Source organism: Giraffa tippelskirchi, chromosome 1 (assembly GCF_054371585.1).
Source record: "Giraffa tippelskirchi isolate mGirTip1 chromosome 1, T2T-mGirTip1v1.2.pri, whole genome shotgun sequence".
Lineage (NCBI taxonomy): Eukaryota > Metazoa > Chordata > Mammalia > Artiodactyla > Giraffidae > Giraffa > Giraffa tippelskirchi.
Window position 1 is genome coordinate 121,183,497 of NC_137275.1, and position 18,692 is coordinate 121,202,188.

Genomic DNA, 18,692 nt, shown 5'->3' on the forward strand with positions numbered 1-18,692 from the left:
TGTGATTTGAAACTTAGGATTTAGTCCAACTGTTTTACTGTTAAGTGTGTCGGAGTGTTGCGTGATAATGACTTACCTTTTCTACTCTGCAATGCCCGGTGTAGGCCATGGCCCAGAAGGCGGACATGGAGGAGAGAATCACTACCCTTGAGAAATGCTACCTCACCGCACAGCGTGAAGCCACCTCTGTGCACGACCTCAGTGATAAACTTGAAAATGAAATCGCAAATGAGGATTCTATGCATCGACGGGTAATGGCTTTTACTGAACTGTGTCTGGCTTTTATAGTAGTGAATTCCTGAGGAAGGAAGGTAAAGACCTTTTCATGTAACTCCCACGTTGGAAATCAAGTCCCAGTGTAAAGGTCTTATGCCCCTAAAATACTGCATTCAAAAGTGTGGATGTACATCATGGTAAAAAAGCGGTACTGGAAGGAAATCCATTTTTTAAAAATTGGAGGTGACTGCAGCTTACAGGTTTGAATTATTTGGGATTCGGTGTAGCCATTTTGTGGAATTCCACGCCTGAGTCTTTGGTTTTACTTGAACGTGAATCTGTTGTCTTGTTAGCGTTTTTACTGAAAGAGCAGAGAGCAGCAGGGAACTTCACGGCAGCCTGTTGGGAACTGGGGTCACTGTGACAAAAGGCAGGGTTAGAGCTCCAGTCTGATTAAAGTTTGTACTTCCTGTGGTTTGGTGAGGCTTACTCCCTCCTGTTCCGTGCTGTCCCTCCGTGCCCCTGCCCATGCTGCTCAGTCCACAAACGAGCGCAGACGCAGGGGTCATGCTGCCCATCTGAGATGGGAGTGCTCCTTGAGTGTCAGATAGTCCCCGCTTCTGTGTCATCCCTACGTTCATTTCCCTCCAGTTTTGTCCTGTGTTCTATGTGTCCCCGGGACACTTCAGCTCCGAGTCACTGCTGCTCAAGAGTTCAGTCAGCAACTCAAATCCTAGCAGGATAGAGACCTAGAAAAATCCCATTCTCGTTGAAGAGATGGCTTAAATAGCTCTGCAGTGAACACAGCTTTAAGTCTTTATTCATACATTTGTTGAAGACGTCACAGCGGGGCACGTGCAGAGCCAGGGCCCCACTCCCAGCTCGCCGTCCCCAGAAGCCGGCGGGTGAGAGGCCGCGTCCCGGAGACGTGACGCCGCTTGGGGCATCGTCCCCACAGCCAGCCAGCCAGGCACACTGTCCTTCTGGCAGGAAAGGCGTGGCCCCACGCTGCCAGTGGGCACTGGCTGGGCACGGAGAAGCTGGCCGGGCCTGTGCTGGCGCGGCTGCGGGAGCATTGCCCGGAGCTCAGTGAGCGGCTGAGGGCCGGTCGCGGGAGGCTGGCGGTGGGAGGTGCTGGCAGACCCCCCAGAGCAGCGTCACTAACAGCCGCAAGGGGAGCGCCCTTCTGCCTGTAATCTTCCTCTCAAGGTTGGTTTCTTCTCTGCCTTGGCATCTCTGCTGTCTGTCCCCGGTCGGCCTCGTAGTCTGACCTTTTGTCTTCCAGAAGCTCTCCCATAAGGAGGCTAAACTGTTGGAACTTAACTTCCAGCTCAGGAAGGTAGAACGCAGGCCCTCATGTGTCCTGTGCTTGCCGCTGCCTGCTGCCTGTGCTGGCTCGCCACAGGCAGTCCGAGGACAGGGCGAAGCGGCCAAGGTTGTGGGGCCCGGGGCGGGGGGTGCACGTCTCCTCTCATGAGCCGGTCACCAGCACCCTCCGTCACCCACGTGTCACACGCGAAGCTGTGCAGGCTGTGTGAGCCGGCATGCGGGTGTGCCCCCCGCGGACCCGGGGCCAGTGGTCCGCCCAGAGCATGGCCCGCTTGCTGCCCCTGCGGTCACAGCCCGCGTGCCGTCAGGACAGAGTCGTTGCGAGCGTTACTGACGCTGTTCTTGGCCAGCAGGCGGAAGAGAGACACGGCAACATCGAGGAGAGGCTGCGCCAGTTGGAGGCCCAACTGGAGGAGAAGGACAAGGAGCTGCAGCCGGTGCGTGTGCTGACGGGGAGGCTGGGTCTGGGCCGGGGAGGCTGCGTGTGGGCCGGAGACGCAGCTTGGGCGGGGGCTGGTGCTGCCATTCTCCACTGCTCCCGTCTCTGCCGTCGAGTGGGTGCGTGTGTGGCCCCACATGCTGATCCGGGCACCCACCTCCTCGGGAGCAGGGCCAGAGGTGGTCGCCCGTAGGCGGTGGGCAGGGGCCAGGGCATCCCCACGTTCAAGGAGGGTGCTAGTTGCTCTGACCAGCCAGTTCGGGATACAGGTGGACCTCCCGACTGCCCCTCAAACAAACCTGAGGGTGCCAGCCTGGGGCCCATGAAACTGAAGGCATGGTGCCCAGGTGTGGAGCTGCTTGCCTCAGACGTGGCACTGGAGTGCCATGTGCCAAACTGCTGGTCCAGACAGGGTGTGTGTGTAGGATGGCTGCTCCTAGGCAGGAGGCGCGTCAGGAAAGGGCGATGGTGGAGGCTCTCATCAGCGAGTCCTGAGAGAGGTTTCCTGGAAGGGTTGGCCGTACGGCCATACAGACCATCCAGAAAATGGAGGGGAATCCCAGGTCCAGCCTCAGGGGTCAGTACTGTCCCCACCATACCTTTGTTCTTGGGCCTGGACTGCAGAGCCTCATACGCGGGCTCCCGGGGGGCAGTGGTTCTGACTCCCATCAGGAGACCCGTGGTGAGGCTCCCTCCCCGCTTAGGCAGAGAGCTCAGTGTCTCCCGATCAGGAGTGTACGTCCTTACTTTCAGAACTGCTGCTCAGAGGCTGTTGAGATCAGGATGCTGTTTATGACTAAGCCAATTCAAAGTCAACTTTTGTTTTGCTTTAAAAATATTTGAATGCCGATGCCTTATTGTGGAAGCTGTGACAGGTTTTATTTCCTTGGGCACAAAACATCACTGCAGACGGTGACTGCAGTCATGAGATTCAAAAAAATGCTTGCTCCCTGGAAAGTGATGACAAACCTAGACAGCATATTAAAAAGCAGAGACATCACTTTGCCGACAAAGGTCCATAGAGTCAAAGCTGTCGTTTTTCCAGTAGTCACGTATGAATGTGACAGTTGCACCACGAAGAAGGCTGAACACTGAAGAACTGATGCTTTCGAATTGTGTTGCTGGAGAAGCCTCTGTTTTAACAGACAATATTTAACAGAAAAGACCCTGTTTTTTAAGATTTTACGATGGAAAATTTCAAACATGCACAAACATGGATGCAGTAGGATAATAAATACCCATGACCCATCCATCAGCCTCAGCAATTTCTAACACAGGGCCAGTCTCAAATATATCATTCTTGTGTCTTCTCTCCATTTTTTTTTATACAGTAGGTCCTAAAACAGCTTTCTAAACCATGAAATTGATGCTCATTTTATAAAACACAGACTTGCCAACTTTGTTATTACATTTAAAAATTGCTTGAGGTAATTATTTCGTTTTTTCATATGAATTTTCATATTGGAAAAGACCCTGATGCTGGGAAAGATTGAAGGCAGGAAGAGAGTGGATGACAGAGAATGAGATGGTTGGATGGCATCACCCACTCAATGGACATGAGCTTGAGCAAGTTCTGGGGGTTGGTGATGGACAGGGAAGCCTGGCATGCTGCAGTCCGTGGGGTCGCACAGTCAGACACGACTGAGCAAGTGAACTGAATTGAATATGAATTATCATTGGAAGCAAAGCTATGACCAACCTAGAGAGCATATTAAAAAGCAGAGACATTACTTTGCCATCAATGCAACACCTAGTTAAAGCTATGGTTTTTGCAGTAGTCATGTATGGATGTGAGAGTTGGACCGTAGAGGAGACTGAGCATCAAAGAATCGATGCTTTTGAACTGAGGTGTTGGAGAAGACCCTTGAGAGTCCCCTGGACTTCATTGAGATCAAACCAATCAATCCTAAAGAAAATCAGTCCTGAATATTCATTGGAAGGACTGATGCTGAAGCTGAAGCTTCAATACTTTGGCCACCTGATGTAAAGAACTGACTCATTGGAAAAGACCCTGATGCTGGGAAAGAGCGAAGGCAGAAGGAGTAGGTGCGATAGAGGACGAGATGGTTGGATGGCATCACTGACTCGATGGATGTAAGTTTGGACGTGAGGTAGAGCAACTTCTGGGAGATAGTGAAGGACAGGGAAGCCTAGGGTGTTGCAGTCCATGGGGTCACAAAGAGTCGAGTGACTCGGAAACTTGGCCCGTTTGACTTGTTTTACCCCATGAGGAAGTGAAGTGGGGTGTAGAGGAATGAATGTGAGCTCCATGGAAACACTTGAAAGCAGTGAGAGGAGCGAGGGCAATAGAGTGAGTCCTGTTCCCCCGACCCGAGCCCCCGCCCCAAGTCCAGCTTCTCTCTACAGACTTCATCGTTGTTCATGGCTTGCCATGATACCTCCAGAAGCTTTTCTACACCTGAGATGTAACTTCTTATTCATTATGGTTTATAAGGGTTACTGTTGTTCTGAGTGTTTATTTATATTTGCTCTGGGACGCTTAGAGTACATTTCCTCAGAATTAAAATGTTCAGAGTAGATAACAACTAATGTAACCTGTTATGCACATTTTGGTGCAAGTCATTTTACATCCGGAAAGCAAGCGGTGCAGGCTGTGTCATTTGCTCTCTCCTAGGACCAGCTGATTAAAAACCTGGAAACCCTGAGAGCCGAAGTGGACCAGATGATCCTGGGAGGGGCTCCCCTCCACCACGGGTAGGGCCCTCCCCCGGACAGCTCCCCACAGCACTGTTGAGTGTGACAAGGGCCTGTCTGGAGTGTGGACAGTATGACTGGGTGTCGCTCATGGTCGCACCTCAAGGAGCCTGTAGCTTCATGGCCAGCGAGAGGGAAGGGACAAGCATCGTTCCTCAGGGTCGAACTTGGTACCAGGGAGAGTGGTGGTCACAGTATTGACAAAACTCAAAACCACAGGCGGAGGTTTGGAAGTGGGGGGCGGCCCAGTTGATATATGGGTGTATTCATTTGAGGGACCTGACAGACTGTGACACTGATGTTTCCTTAAAGTCGCAGAAGGTTAATGACCTGTAGTCTTTTCTACGTGAACGGAGACTGAGACATGACTTGCCGTTGGCTGCGGTGGGAGGAATCACCTGGCTTGTGAATGAGGCGACCAGATTACTGAGCATCCTGATTTTTTTCTTCCTCGTTGTTGTAGCGGCAGTAATTCTCATTAAGTATTTAAATGTTTCTTTGGCTTCTGCATGGAAAATGGTCACAAGTAAGAGAGAAACTTCAGCAAAGGTTATTAAAGTGCTTTAACTGGTGACATTCATTCATATGTAGGAAACCGACTGCTGCTTGAATCCCGATTTAGGAGACAGTTTGGAGCCCACACGCATATTTCTGTGTTTGTGTGCTTAGGGGATGCTCGCGGTCCAGGGCCCCTGCCCAGCCTTCTTCTAGAGTAAGGGGATATCATTTGAACGAAGGCAGAGCCAGAAAGGCTGGTGCAAGGGAGGGGTGTGTCCAGGAGGCAGCTCTCAAGGGCTCATGCAGGGACTTGGCAGCACAGGGAGGCCTTGGAACAGGGCTTGCGGGCAGTGTGGACTGGGTAGGGGGCACTATGCTGGCTCAGGAGGGAGGGAGTGGGGACAGAAAAGCTGGCTCACAGTCAGGGCAGGCTCGGCGTATTTGGCAGGACCTCCCAGTGGAAATGGTCACCTTGTCTCTGAGACCTTCTCCCGGAGGAAAGAGCCTCGGGTGAAGAGGGAGAGAGAGATGGAGGCTGCACTCCACGAGGGGACTGGTAGGTGATGGTTGGGGGGGCGACACACCCAGAGACCTTTGTGGCCTTCAGAGGACCCTCGAGTGTCCGCAGTCCACGGTGGGACTGTGTCGTACCTCCCACCCAATTCCCAAGTGTGGTCTGGCCCCGGGCCCTTGGGTAGAAGTCGAGGAGAGAAAGGAGTGGTTCCCTCAGGAGGAGGGGAGCCGGGAGGGAAGACAGGTGTGGCTCGGGGAGAGTCCAGATTTCCATCTCAGCACAGCACAGTTTTCCTTGCAAAACTGTCGACCAGAGCAGCGTGTGAACCCGAGCAGGCTGAGCCAGTGGTTGGCCTGGCCTCTCTGCAGACGTCTGGGGTGTCCTGTCCTCGGAGGAGGGCTCTGTCTCCCGGGTTTAGGGACTCCTGCAGGTGAAGGCGCCACCCTCTTCCCAGAGACAAGACTGAGCAGACCCCGGGCGGTCCTGCAGTGCAGGCGGCTCACAGTCAAGGCGGGGCCGCACCGCCTCTCAGCAGGCCCCTCCTGAGTGAGCTCCTGGCACCAGCAGGCCCAAGTCTTAGTGCTCAGGGCCTGAGCATCTGTGCTGGGCCTTGTTCCGCCCAGAGTGTGGTGACATGCTCATCTCTGCTTTTGATGGGAGACACCAGTGCGGCTCAGCTCGGAGCTGTGGGTCTCAGGGCTTTCTGCTGCTGGTTGTCTGAGGCACCTTTAGAAGCGCTGAGAGCGGTGCAGAAAATGTTCCAGGTAGACGGGTGATTGTGATCCACGGACATGACGCGGGAGAGGGAGGTCAGAGCAGGCGCGGGCCGGAGGGGAGGTGCGGGTGCCAAGGAGAAAGCAGAGAAGGTGCAGGCCCCGCCCTAGGACCTGAGGGTGGGCTCCGAGGGGACCACGGACGCCCCAGCCCCAGACAGCTGATCCCGTCCTAGTCAGCTCCACACCCTCGCGTCAGCACTGCCTTCCCCCCATATGGGAGTTTTGCAGATGGTGGGCTGAGCCCTGAGTGGTTGCGGGGCAGCAGGCGGCCTGTTCCTGTTGGAGCCAGGAGGGCAGCGCCCTCCCGGGGGCCCTTTTCTCTGAAATTGCCGATTTTCCAAATTGACAGGCTCTGGCTTGACTGACAGAGTGAGCTCTCGTTCCTTCTAACAGCGCTCTTGTCTCCCGTGTGTTTCAGCCAACCCCACTTGGACAGCGCCCTGGACTTCAGGTTCCCTGTGGCGGATGGGCCGGCAGACTCCTCCGGCAGCGGGGCGGTGCTGCGGTGCCCCCAGAAAGGCCAGTTGGCCGCGCTGCGTGACGAGCCGTCCAAGGCAAGGACCCCCCCGCCCCCTGCCCGTCCCTGGTGGGCACCTTGTGAGGCACCTGCACCCTCACACTGCGGTCCTGAGATGGGTTTGGAACAAAGCGTTGATAGATCGCTTTATGTCTTCCCATTTTCCTTTTTCTGGCTAAGAGTTTACTTTGAAGACATGCTTTTTTTTTCTTAAAAACCAATTCTGATAACTTGTGGCCTACTGCGAGGCCCAGCATGGTACTAATTAGCACAGTTTTGAAATCGTCCTACGAGTAACTGGATACACATATCCATCATCTTATAGTGAGAAGAATTCTCATTGGAAGTTTAAGGGCCTTTATCTTTTTGCCTCATTCATGGCATGAATTTTTTCATACATGTCTGTGTTTGAGCTTCCATATTCAGTGAGCAGCTAGTTGGGGCCAGACATCGTCAGAAGAAGGACTCCAGCAGTGAATTAAAACCCGTGTGCATTCTTGATCCACTGCGACGTAAGGAATCACTGCAAAGCTTAGTGACGTCCCAGTGAGCAGGTCACAGAGCACCGTTTCTGTGCATTGTTGCAGGTGGGCCTGGTTCAGGGCCTCCTGAGGGCACAGACATGGGAAGGCCCCCCAGGGCTGGATGGCAGGCTTTCAGACTCACCTGGCTGGTAGGGAGAGGCCCAGGTCCCTGCTGTGTGGACCTCTTCATGGCCTGGCTTTCCTCAGAACACCCTCTGAGAGCGAGAGCGCGGGATGTAGCCCGGGGCCTTTTGCGCCCCGGTCTCGGAAGCCGCACACCTTCAGTTCTGTTTGCGAGAGTGAGCTGCGAAGTCCTGCCTCGCTCAGGGGCTGAGCAGGAGTTGCCCCCTCTGCCTCTTGAAGGGAAGAGGATGGAAGAATTTGTGGACCCATTTTTAAACCCACGCAGCTGTCGGACAGCAATGAGCAGGGAAAGGAGACCAGAGTGCCCGAGTTGTCTGAGGAGGGGGGACGATCGTGTGTGAACAGGGTGGCCAGCGAGGTGACTCCAGGAGGGTGACCTTGAACAGAGACCCGGAGGCAGGAAGAGAAGTAGCCGCTCGGAGATAGATCAAGGGTCCTGTCAACAAGTGGAGATAAGGGAGAGAGAGGGCCGCATCAGGGAGGACCCCGGGCTCAGGCCTGAGCAGCTCGAGGCCAGAGCCTGTTTCCTGAGCTGAGGAGGGCTGCCAGGGCAGGGAGCTAAGAGACGGGCCTCAGCCCTGTTGAGGTGGATGAGCCCATGGGGTGTCCAGGGGACCTGTGAGGTCAGCGGCTGAGTGTTCCGGCCTGCATCCAGGAGAGGCCTCACTCAGCTCAAGGTGGACTTGGGTCGTGGGCATACAGATGGTGTTTAAAGGCACAGACAAGGTAAAGTCACCAGGCAGGTGCCCGTGGAGAGATAGGGGGTGCAAGGGTAGAGCTGTGGGGTGCCCCGCATTCCAAGGTTGAGAAGGGGCGCAAGGGACTGACCCCAGGGAGGGCGGGGCCTGGTGCCCAGGGAGAGACATGCTTGGGGTAGGGGGAGGGCAAGGAGAGGAGGGGGCTTGGTAACATGGGTTCCTCAGAGCTCCCCGGGAGCTGCCCTGCGAGCGGGGCACACCGCCTGCTTGCAAAGAGCTGGAGACTGGGCGGGGAGGGGGACAGTAGAGGCCTCTCCCAGGGAGCTCTCAGAGACCCGCAGTGGGCGCTGCAGGGAGCCCTGGAGGAGGAGTCTGCTGGTTCCCTTTGTGCGATTTTAAGGTGAGAGAAGGGAGAGGACGTGCTGGCTGAGCTGATGGGGGTGAAGCCATATGCAGCTGGTTCGCTGGAGAGGAGCAGGAATGATGGCAGGTGGTCCTGGAGCCAGTGCAGGAGGTGGCCCAGCCCTGGGGAGGGGTCGTGACGAAGACAGGGGCGAGGGCGCTGGCCGCGGGGGACAGGGAGCCAGCAAGCCAGCACCTCGAGGCTGCCCCTTGGCTGCTTTGAGGTCATGTCTGGGAAAGAAGGCAGGACCTGGGTGAGAGTGGGCCGGGGGGAGATGTGCCAGAGAGAAGGGTGTGAGGTGTGAGAGTTGGAGGGCGGCTCGGAGGCCAGCAGGCCCTCTCCCGCACGTCTGTGATGACAGAGCCGCCTTGCGGTGTGAGGGGCCGTCCCCCAGAACAGCCCGCGGGCGGCTGGCCCTCCCAGCCCTGCTGGCCCTGCTTGCGCCTGTCTGTGCGTGTTCAGACCAGCCTGGAAAACGGAGGGCTGGGGACCTGCGAGGATGGCGCTCCTCGGTGAACTAGTACAAGTGGTGACCGCTGAGGTGGACCCAGAGGCTGCGGAGCTGAAGGATTTCTTTTTCTTATTTTCCTTCAGCCTGGCTGATGGAGGCACAGATGTATTGTTTTAATTTTCGGAGTTTGTCTCTGACTCCATCAGCCCACCCTTGCGAATAACCTCATAGGATTGCCTTCCATCCACGCTAAGACCTGAATGTCACCAGGCCATCTAGGAAGTGGATTCTCCTCCTGCCTGTTTCTTCAGTACTGCTCGCTTAAGAGATGGCAGTGTCTCATAAGCATGGCCCGTTTATCCACAGTTGGGGCTTCCATGTAAACTTGTGTTCAGTTCCTGATAGACTTGAGCTGCCCTGAATGTCGCTGACGAGACGTGGTCCTCTCGTGCCCAGGTGCAGACCCTGAAGGAAAAGGACTGGGAGCGCGCGCAGCAAGCCAGCGTGCCGGCCAACGTGGCCCAGGCGTTCGAGAGTGACGCAGACTTGTCTGACGGCGGGGGCGACAGGGCCACCCTCTTCAGCTCGGCCGCTCTGCTGTCGCCCAGCGGGCAGGGCGATGCCGAGACTCTGACTGTGATGCTTCAGGAGCAGCTGGACACCATCAACGAAGAGATCCGGTGGGTGAGCCCGAGCCCAGCTCCCCAGAAACTCGGCTTCTCTGAGGAGCTGTCTTCTCCTTAGAGAAGGCTGAGTGTTCCATAGTAAGAAAACTGACTTCAAGTCTGCTTCAAGAATTTTCCGTTCCGAGATTGCCCTTGATTATAGAGCTCAGTCAGCCAGGGCTGTGGGGGGGCGCTGTGGGGTGTCCCCCCACCAGCTCTGAGCCCCAAGGTGGGTGAGGTGCCGTGACAGTGTCCCCTGCGGCCCGTGCACCCTCCAGCACTGAAGGTTCGCCCTCGTGTGTCCCTCGGAGCCTCCCACATTCTGGTGAAAAGCCGCCTGAAACAGAAAAGCTGGGGTTTTGGGGTGGCAAATTCCCACTCAGATCTGCATTTTCCTTTTGAACTTAATCCAGTGTGAAGATTGGCTTGTTGTACGACAGTGGTCCAAGGACATGTGTTTGAGTTCTTCTCAACTCATCAGTGTCTGTGAGATGTTTTCTGTAGACACCGTCTGGGCTGTTATAACAGTTTACAAACGGGATAGAATCCAAAGGCCCGCCTCATGGCGAGCAGGGGCCTTGGGTCTGGGTGCAGCCAGGTGGCTGGGGGCCCCGAGGCCAGCCTGGTGCCACACCCGCACAGCTCTGCCTCCTGTCCCTTGTCCACGTTCAGAGTGGCCGCAGGCCGGTGACCCTGCACAGGACCTGGCAGAGCTGCTGCTCAGATTGTTCTTGTCACGTCAGCCCAGGCCGAGGTGCCCGTTCCTGTCAGCCGAGTGCGGGGGGCCCGGGGGAAAGGCAGGGGTGAAGGGCACAACCAGCAAACGCAGGTGGTGCCGCCTGCACGTTTGACGCTGAGACAGACTGCTTTGTGGGCCGTGTTTGAGCACAGACAGCTCAGAAAGATTGTCTTTCCCCCTCCCCCAGGAAATATGGAACGGTTACATATTAATATGTTTATTTTTACAGCATGTTGTCAGGTAAAAGTGATTTTTCCTTAGGTAACATGTTGACTTGAGGTAAATGGTAAATTCTTTCCATCAACTTGTTATCAACAGTGAAAAACTTTCAGGATGTATAAGGAGAAGTGAAACTGGAGAGGTGACGACCTGCGAGAATCTTGTATTTTATTTTGAAAATCATGTTATATGCATAATCGAGTATTGAAACTGCTATATAAAATCATCCGCGAGACATTAGGGGAGAAGAGCAGTAACTGTGAATTCTAGGTTAATGCAGCACATTGACATGAGTCCAGAAACTCACACAAAGCTGGTGGAGAACTTCATCAAGTGATGCATTTGTACATAGACAACCTAAAAAATAAAAAAATCAATTCAGCACTTCATCTGGTCTAGAGACTTGTGTTTAGAAACTCCAGCTTGTTCGTGGCTCACTGTTTTGATTGTACAGAGTTCCTGATTCCCAGTGGAATAGACTTGAGGCACTGCCGTGCATCTCTGCCCGGAGAGCAGGGAAGGTAAAGGTTGTCAACTTCAGGTTATCTCCTCACAGGGAGAGAGGCGCCACCCAGGCCCCGTCAGAATGTTAGAGTAAATCAGTCAAATCAAACGAGAATGATCAGGGGCCACTTTGTAAGACTCAAGGATAAGTTATTCTAAGTTTGAGAATATTGAAAAGAGGGAAAGTTGAACCTTTTTGCTGAGATGTTAATTGAGCAACTGTTCCTGGAATATGCTAATCGTGACACAGAATGCAAGCCCAAATTTGTTGTCCAGACACGTTCCTCTGCTGACAAAGGCAGGTGACGGGTTTTATTCTATTTTAGGTTGATCGAAGAAGAGAAGGAGAACACGGAGCAGCGGGCCCAGGAGACTGAGAGCAGGGTGGGCAGGGGGAGCTTAGGCAACCTTCGTCGTTGTAAATCCTCGAGCTCCCTCAACCTGTGTCCCGCCTCCTCGCTTGCCGGCTCCTGCCCGCCCAGCAGTGGGCGCTCCAAGCCCCGAAGGAGGCGGCACAGCTCGGCGCGGAAAGTAGACAAGCGGGACATCAAGACTCCGGTATGTGTCTGCCTCCTCCCTGCCACGTCCCTCCCCCAGCACACTGGCTTTCTTTTTTGTTGGTTTGTTTTTTGTTTTTTCTCTTTTTACCCAGAAGAAACTCAGGTACATTTGCTAAGATTTTTAAAAACTGCCTAGTCTTTAATCATTCCATACTCGCACAGCAACAAATTAGTCTTGATATTTGGACCACTGGCTTAGCACGTCATCATGAACTCAGCCAGAGCCTGCCTCTGTAACGCTGGGCCCGGCCTGTGCTGGACACAGCAGGTGCAGGGAAGTTTCTGTTCTCACGGAGCAGACAGCCTTGTGAAAGTAACCATAGGCAGCTCTCCTGGCGTGTGAGACCCGCGCAGCACATTTTTCACTAGGGATACCTGGCTGCAGGCTGCAGGCTGCAGGGCATGCGGTGGGAACAAAACCAAGAATCTAAACTGGTCTGCTTGCTGCTGGACCTGGCTGCACGCTCAGGCCAGCTGTGGGTGTGAAACCAGGTTAAAAGCCTGGTGCCCCAGGGCCCCAGGGCCCCAGGGAAGAAGTTGGGCTTCCTCACTCTTCTGCGTCTAAAAATGGGATGACGACCTAGGGCTTTTGGTGACAGAGTGTGCAGCTCTGAAGCGCATGTTCCTGCTTTCTTCCATGTTTAGCTTAGGTTTCCTGAGCGCATTGCTGTTTACCCTGTGAAATCATGTCTACAACACTCTGCTTTGTAACTGCACTTGTATTATCACTTTTTTTGTTACCACCCATTTCATGTTAGCTGCATTGTTAGTCAGCATATAATTAAATTAACTGTGAATCATTTTAGCAGCATGTGAAGTGATAACTAGTCTATCTTGTGGTCTTTTGACACATTGGTTTTATAATTTGCATCACTGGCCAATTAGTTGATAGTGTGTATTCTTTGACGATTTCTCTGTGGTTTCATGCTTGATTTCTTTCCGAGTATTTGTAAAAGAACAGTTCTGTATGTTTTTTCTTGTTGTTGGAGTTCTCTGACGGTGTGTCTGCTTTCATCACTGGTTTTGATTTCCTGTCTCATCCTGTTGTCTGCTTCGTTGTCATCAATCCAGACCCCAGCTTCCCACAACCGCACCCCCCCGAGGCTGTAGTTTACCCATCCATCTCCCCTCCCCCGTCCTCCCACTTGCTCTGGTCATAGCAGTCTGGGGTCCACAGCGTGTGTCCCCTTAGTCGGGTTTCTGCTTTGTCTTCATGTCTCATTAAATGGTGTTTTTTCCCCATAGCACTAAGTTTGAATTATTGTATCACTGTGCAGTTACAAGCATAATGTAGATGGATGATACACTACAGAACCTGTGTAATTCATAACTGAGATTATGCTTACCTAAAGAAATGATCCTCTTATGTGTAGAATTAATGGACTTTTGACACAACATCCTTTCTGTGTTGGTGCTTGTATTTGAGACTGTAAATCTCATCAGCTTTTGCATGCTTAATGTCTCTACTAGACTCTTTTACAAAGTATCTTCTATGGTTCATAAAATGTGAAGACTCCACCTGCTGTTAGGCTAGCTTTCATTCTTACGTATTTTCATAGGGTATCTGCTTTAATGAATTTATTTTCAGAAGTTTGGAATCAAATTCTAGGTAACGATTTTACATTAATGTCCAACAGGTGGTTAGATTTGTTCAGTGTTAGAATAGGTATTACGGCAACTTCCTCGTCAGTTAAATTACTATTTTAAAGTATAACATGTTTTTTTTTATTAAGAGAAACTAACTTATAGAGAGGTTTGGCTGAGAACAGACAACTGTTAAGGCCCTTTGTTGTACACAGTGCTGTGCTTTAACAAATCATGATGTTGTAATAGAATTGTATCTTCCTGAGGAATAATGTATAGTGTTTCTCTAGTAAATCTTGACTAGCTTATTTAACTAATGTGGTCAAACAAACTGTTCTGTTTCCAGTTACATGTTCTCTAAATCTACATCTCACTTATATGTTTGCCGTCATTTTTGCTTTACTGTCTTTGCCTGTACTGATTCTTGAATTTTTAGCTTCAAAGTCGCAATAAATCTGGTTTCTCTTCATTTCTTTGCATGCATCTATCAGTCTAGTGAGTTAAGGAAGCATCGTCGAAAGGTAAACTATTTAGTAATTTAGCATGCCTTTGTTTCTCTGTGAAGTATTAGAGTCCTTATCGTGTTAGTGAATGAACACCATGTGGTTACGTACTGGTGGATAATTGACATTTTAATGGAAGTAATGAAACTCACCCACCACTTAAAATATGCTGATGATGCAATCAATCCATCCTAAAGGAGATCAATCCTGGGTGTTCATTGGAAGGACTGATTTTGAAGCTGAAACTCCAATACTTTGGCCACCTCACGCGAAGAGTTGACTCATTGGAAAAGACCCTAATGCTGGGTAGGATTGGGGGCAGGAGGAGAAGGGGACAACAGAGGATGAGATGGCTGGATGGCATCACTGACTCGATGGACATGGGTTTGGGTGGACTCCGGGAGTTGGTGATGGACAGGGAGGCCTGGCGTGCTGCAATTCATGGGGTCGCAAAGAGTCAGACACGACTGAGCGACTGAACTGTACTGAACTGAACTGAACTGATGGTTCTGTTGGAAATAGGTCATTTGTTGGGACAATTGTAACAGTTTGCCTTTCTCCCACTTGTTTGCCTTCTAATCATCTCATGCTTATTTATAATAGACATAGTATTACTTATTATTTTTAAAATTTTCTTTACTTATTTTTTTGGCCATGCTGCACAGCTAATGGGATGTTAGTTCCCCAACCAGAGATCAGACCGGGGTGAAAGTAAAAGTGCCAAGTCCTCACCTCTGGACCACCATGGAATTTCCACGTAGTGTTTTCTTAAAAGAAATGACTGAATCAGAGCCATAGACATTAGATTTGGGGGAAGCCAATTTAATGACGGTGGGTAGCAGTGTGCAGGAGACTCTGTGTGCCAGGCACCGTGTCCAGTGCTTTCTGAGCCCGTCATCTAATCCCGCAGACACCCAGGTGAGGTCCAGGCTGCTGTTATCCCCATTCAGCAGATATGGACACTGAGGCTTAGAGAGGCCGGGCACCGTGCCCAGGCTCGCATACCCAGCGGTGCGGTGCAGACTGGTCTGATCAGAGCCTGGACACTTAACCGTGGTGCCGTCCATCCCGCTTTCCTCCAGAGGCCCTCCTGTCCATCACAGCATCCCTGATGGAGGGAGCCTCAGGAGGGAGGGAGCTGCCTCTCCCCTCGGGTCACTTGGATGAGCCCCTGTTGTTGGAGTCCAGTGGCCCGAGGGCTGGCCTTCCTTGTCCCTCTCCTGCTCCCAGCCCGCTGATGGAGCACTCCTGGGGCCTTCCCACAGGACTTGGGCAGCCGCGCTCCAGTTCAGGCAGCTCAGTGCCCAGGAACCCTTCTGCCGGGCACAGCAGATTAGCTCCGTCACCCTGAGGTTGGTGACCTGGGTGTGCCGCTTGCCCGCTTTGTGGCCTGCTTTGCCCTCCTGTTAATTGAGGACACGGTACTGCCCATCCGAGTCACGTGGGCACCCGTGGGGCGGGCTCCCATCCTGGCGGAGGGTGCCAGGCTGGGGACCCAGAGGCCTTTCTTAGGACAAGGCCCGGGGGAAGGGCCTGGCCGTGGTCCCTGACTTTGAGGCAGGTGTTTGTCTGCATTCAGTCCTAGTCAACCCAGGTGTGTCACTTCCCTGCTCTGTTCTTTGTTGTTTTCTGATTTTTATAAATGCTTCTTTTAACTTGAATTTGAGATTGATCCCTGTTCCGTTCCATGTGGATAATTTCTAGCTTTTGTAGCCTTCTGTTGTCTGAGGGTTGTTGTTAGAGATCAGGGGAGGGTGCACAGTTTATCCAGCTGCTGTTAAACGAGTTCAGCTGTATTTTGCACTAAGTCACTTTGTTGTCACCAAGCTCCTGTGGAGCTGCAGTGGATCAGTATTCTTTACAGAATCCCATTACAAAGGCACAGGTTAGTTGGTTAAAACAACGCACTCATTGTCTATAAAAATACTTTCCATGCATGCTTCCTAAAACCTCCCCTGGCTGAACCACATGCCCACATGTATAAGTGAGACCTGTCTGGACCCTGAAGGGGTTTATCTGTTCCCCACACTGTTGCCACCACTGTTCCTGTCCTCAGACCCAGGACCAGCGGAAAAGCTGGGAGTCCAGGAGAGATCATCTTTTTTTTTTTAATTAGCTTATTTTTTAATTGAAGGATAATTTCTTTACAGAATTTTGTTCTTTTCTGTCAAATCTCAGGGAAAATCAGCCATAGGTACACATATATCCCCTCCCTTTTGAACCTCCCTCCCATCTCCCTCCCCAACCCAGCCCTCTAGGTTGATAGAAGAGTATCTCTTAGTGAAGACTTCAGTTGAGTTCGGTCGCTCAGTCGTGTCCGAATCTTTGCAACCCCATGAATCGCAGCACGCCAGGCCTCCCTGTCCATGACCAGCTCCCGGAGTCCACCCAAACCCATGTCCATCGAGTCGATGATGCCATCCAGCCATCTCATCCTCTGTCGTCCCCTTCTCCTCCTGCCCTCAATCCTTCCCAGCATTAGGGTCTTTTCCAATGAGTCAACTCTTCCCATGAGGTGGCAAAAGTATTGGAGTTTCAGCGTCAACATCAGTCCTTCCAATGAACACCCAGGACTGATCGCCTTTAGGATAGACTGGTTGGATCTTCTTGCAGTCCAAGGGACTCTCAAGAGTCTTCTCCAACACCACAGCTCAAAAGCATCAATTCTTTGGCACTCAGCTTTCTTCACCGTCCAACTCTAACATGCATACATGACTACTGGGGAAACCATAGATGGACCTTTGTTGGCAAAGTAATGTCTCTGCATTTAAATATGCTATCTAGGTTGGTCATAACTTTCCTTCCAAGGAGTAAGCGTCTTTTAATTTCATGACTGCAATCACCATCTGCAGTGATTTTAGAGCCCCCAAAAGTAAAGTCTGACAGTGTTTCCACTGTTTCCCCATCTTTCTGCCATGAAGTGATGGGACCAGATGCCCTGATCTTAGTTTTTGGAATGTTGAGCTTGAAGCCAACTTTTTCACTCTCCTCTTTCACTTTCATCAAGAGGCTTTTTAGATCCTCTTCACTTTCTGCCGTAAGGGTGGTGTCATCTGCATATCTGAGGTTATTGATATTTCTCCCGGCAATCTTGATTCTAGCTTGTGCTTCCTCCAGCCCAGCGTTTCGCATGATGTACTCTGCATGTAAGTTAAATAAGCAAGGTGACAGTATACAGCCTTGACGTACTCCTTTTCCTATTTGGAACCAGTCTGTTGATCCATGTCCAGTTCTAATTGTTGCTTCCGGACCTGCATACAGGTTTCTCAAGAGGCAGGTCACGGAGTCTGGTATCCCCATCTCTTTCAGAGTTTTCCACAGTTCATAGTGATCCACACAGTCAAAGGCTTTGGCATAGTCAATAAAGCAGAAAGAGATGTTTTTCTGGAACTCGATTGCTCTTTACATGATCCAGTGGACGTTGGCAATTTGATCTGTGGTTCCTCTGCCTTTTCTAAAACCAGTTTAAACATCTGGAAGTTCACGGTTCACTTATTGCTAAAGCCTGGCTTGGAGAATTTTGAGCATTACTTTACTAGCATGTGAGATGAGTGCAATTGTGCGGTAGTTCGAGCATTCTTTGGCATTGCCTTTCTTTGGGATTGGAATGAAAACTGACCTTTTCAGTCCTGTGGCCACTGCTGAGTTTTCCAAATTTGCTGGCATGTTAAGTGCAGCACTTTCACAGCATCATCTTTGAGGATTTGAAATAGCTCAACTGGAATTCCATCACCTCCACTAGCTTTGTACCGATGCTTTCTAAGGCCCACTTGACTTCACATTCCAGGATGTCTGGCTCTAGGTGAGTGATCACATCATCGTGATTATCTGGGTCGTGAAGATCTTTTTTGTATAGTTCTTCTGTGTATTCTTGCCACCTCTTCTTAATATCTTCTGCTTCTGTGAAGTCCATACCATTTCTGTCCTTTATCGAGCCCATCTTTGCATGCAGTGTTTCCTTGGTATCTCTAATTTTCTTGAAGAGATCTCTAGTCTTTCCCATTCTGTTGTTTTCCTCTATTTCTTTGCATTGATCGCTGAGGAAGGCTTTCTTATCTCTCCTTGCTATTCTTTGGAACTCTGCATTGAGATGGGAATATCTTTACTTTTCTCCTTTGCTTTTCTCTTCCCTTCTTTTCACAGCTATTTGTTAAGGCCTCCTCAGACAACCATTTTGCTTTTTTGCATTTCTTTTCCACGGGGATGGTCTTAATCCCTGTCTCCTGTACAGTGTCGTGAACCTCCATCTGGCACTCTATGAGGTCTAGTCCCTTAAATCTATTTCTCCCTTCCACTGTATAATCATAAGGGATTTGATTTAGGTCATACCTGAATGGTCTAGTGGTTTTGCCTACTTTCTTCAATTGAAGTCTGAATTTGGCAATAAGGAGCTCACGATCTGAGCCAAAGTCAGCTCCCGGTCTTGTTTTTGCTGACTGTATAGAGCTTCTCCATCTTTGGCTGCAAAGAATATAATCAGTCTGATTTCGATGTTGACCATCTGGTGATGTCCATGTGTAGAGTCTTCTCTTGTGTTGTTGGAAGAGGGTGTTTGCTATGCCCAGTGCGTTCTCTTGGCAAAACTCTATTAGCCTTTGCCCTGTTTCATTCTGTACTCCAAGGCCAAATTTGCCTCTTATTCCAGGTGTTTCCTGACTTGCTACTTTTGCATTCCAGTCCCCTATAATGAAAAG

General features: G+C 51.2%; 1 protein-coding gene across 4 annotated transcripts in view; it reads left to right on the top strand.

Annotated features, from left to right (window-relative positions):
• The window catches only part of LOC145507549 (liprin-alpha-1-like), a 28,175-nt gene that overhangs the window by 4,240 nt on the left and 5,243 nt on the right, over positions 1-18,692 (top strand). For 2 of the 4 annotated variants that reach the window (XM_081494269.1, XM_081494249.1), the window contains exons 4-9: positions 105-251; positions 1,896-1,982; positions 4,620-4,699; positions 6,906-7,041; positions 9,681-9,904; positions 11,678-11,909. In XM_081494269.1, the coding sequence (XP_081350395.1) occupies positions 105-251; positions 1,896-1,982; positions 4,620-4,699; positions 6,906-7,041; positions 9,681-9,904; positions 11,678-11,909 (906 nt within the window). The remainder of the gene's footprint in view (positions 1-104; positions 252-1,895; positions 1,983-4,619; positions 4,700-6,905; positions 7,042-9,680; positions 9,905-11,677; positions 11,910-18,692) is intronic. The other 2 variants (XM_081494279.1, XM_081494259.1) reach the window with 1 other exon arrangement.